The sequence below is a fragment of the Austrofundulus limnaeus genome, unplaced genomic scaffold (assembly GCF_001266775.1).
Source record: "Austrofundulus limnaeus strain Quisiro unplaced genomic scaffold, Austrofundulus_limnaeus-1.0 Scaffold34, whole genome shotgun sequence".
In the NCBI taxonomy this organism is placed as follows: domain Eukaryota; kingdom Metazoa; phylum Chordata; class Actinopteri; order Cyprinodontiformes; family Rivulidae; genus Austrofundulus; species Austrofundulus limnaeus.
The window spans coordinates 1,534,484-1,535,939 of NW_013952436.1; the positions used below are offsets into that span (position 1 = coordinate 1,534,484).

The 1,456-nt window shown below is 40.3% G+C and overlaps 2 protein-coding genes across 2 annotated transcripts in view; both read left to right on the top strand.

Annotated features, from left to right (window-relative positions):
• Window positions 1-1,003, top strand: part of ddx41 (DEAD (Asp-Glu-Ala-Asp) box polypeptide 41) — a 19,900-nt gene extending 18,897 nt beyond the window's left edge. Inside the window, exons 16-17 of the mRNA XM_014006093.1 lie at window positions 435-545; window positions 626-1,003. Coding sequence (XP_013861547.1) covers window positions 435-545; window positions 626-762 — 248 coding nt within the window. The 3' untranslated portion in view covers window positions 763-1,003. The remainder of the gene's footprint in view (window positions 1-434; window positions 546-625) is intronic.
• A 96-nt stretch (window positions 1,004-1,099) lies between these two features.
• dok3 (docking protein 3) overlaps window positions 1,100-1,456 on the top strand; it is a 14,802-nt gene continuing 14,445 nt past the window's right edge. Inside the window, exon 1 of the mRNA XM_014006094.1 lies at window positions 1,100-1,394. Coding sequence (XP_013861548.1) covers window positions 1,338-1,394 — 57 coding nt within the window. The 5' untranslated portion in view covers window positions 1,100-1,337. The remainder of the gene's footprint in view (window positions 1,395-1,456) is intronic.

Sequence of the window (1,456 nt, forward strand, 5' to 3'; positions counted from 1 at the left end):
GTATTTAATACAGCTGGCAAAATAAATTGTTAAAATATGTATTATGTGCTTCTGTTTTTTAATTCAGGAGATTATAAAAAAAATCTTTCATTTTATGGGAAGACCCTCTGGATTCAAGAGAGAACTCCATTTTTTTAAAAAATGGCTGCTTATTAATTAATTGTTAATCAATCTATAAGATGAATCAGCTTCAGATTAATTCATTATCAACTTGCATCCTTAAGGAGTTAACTTAATTTGTATCTACTCATATTCATGTAATTAAGCGTTTTAATGATTTGGCAGATTAATCGATTAATCGAAAAAATAATCAACAGATTAATCGATTATTAAAGTAATCGTTAGTTGCAGCCCTAGCGTATGCACCGTTTATACATGAGGCCCCCGATGATGCAGCATGTACTCACATACAACTACTAATTATCTCCTGACAGACGAGTCGGTTCTGATGGACCTGAAAGCTCTGCTGGTGGAAGCCAAACAAAAGGTTCCTCCAGTCCTCCAGGTGCTGCAGACCGGAGACGAGACCATGCTTGACATCGGAGGTGAGGATTCTTCACTTTGCTGCTTGTTTTTTGTCTTCGCTGACCTGTTCTAACACGCCCCGATCGGTGCCTTTTCCCAGGGGAGAGGGGCTGCACGTTCTGCGGAGGTCTCGGCCATCGGATCACAGACTGCCCCAAGCTGGAGGCCATGCAGACCAAACAAGTCACCAACATCGGGCGAAAAGACTACCTGGCTCATAGCTCCATGGACTTTTAAGAGCAGGTTTAGCAGGATCAAACCTGCCCTTTTTACAGAAGTGAGAAATATTAGTGAGGAGACTGTAGTGAATTCTAATGTCAGCCGATTGAGGAAGTGTTTTATTATCACCCAACACTTTACGAAGGTCACTCAAAGATCAATCAATTTGACTTTTTATTCTTCGGAAAGTTAAGATCTAAATACGTGTTTGTAAAAACTGCAAAGCTGTAATTGTAAATAAAGCCTTTTTGTATTCGTTCTTAATCTATTGTCTCATCTGGGGAGTGGAACATGAAAAGGTGCGAATTGTTTTTCTCAGTAAGGAAGTTGCAAAACTCTACAAAAGGGAAGTCTGACTCAAGAAAAATAGCAACACTCAATTCGTGTGCCCTTTCTTTTGAAATAGCTGATGTACCGATGGTGACTTTATACACCCCCACCCCCAGACTACGTACAATATGCAGAAGAGCTGCAGACCACGTCATGGAAACAACTATTCTGGTGGTAGAGAGGATCTGAACTTAACTTCACTTGTATGAGTTTGACCACAGAGGAGCAGCTTGTCAGAGGTTCAGATCAAAGCTAGAAGAGCGATGGAGGTCATCTGTAAGGAGGGGATGCTCTACCTGCAGGGCTTCAAGTTTGGAAAAGTAAGTCTTAATCTTGTTTTCTTTTTAGTTTAAGCACCTGCTTTCATACCTCAAAATGTAAC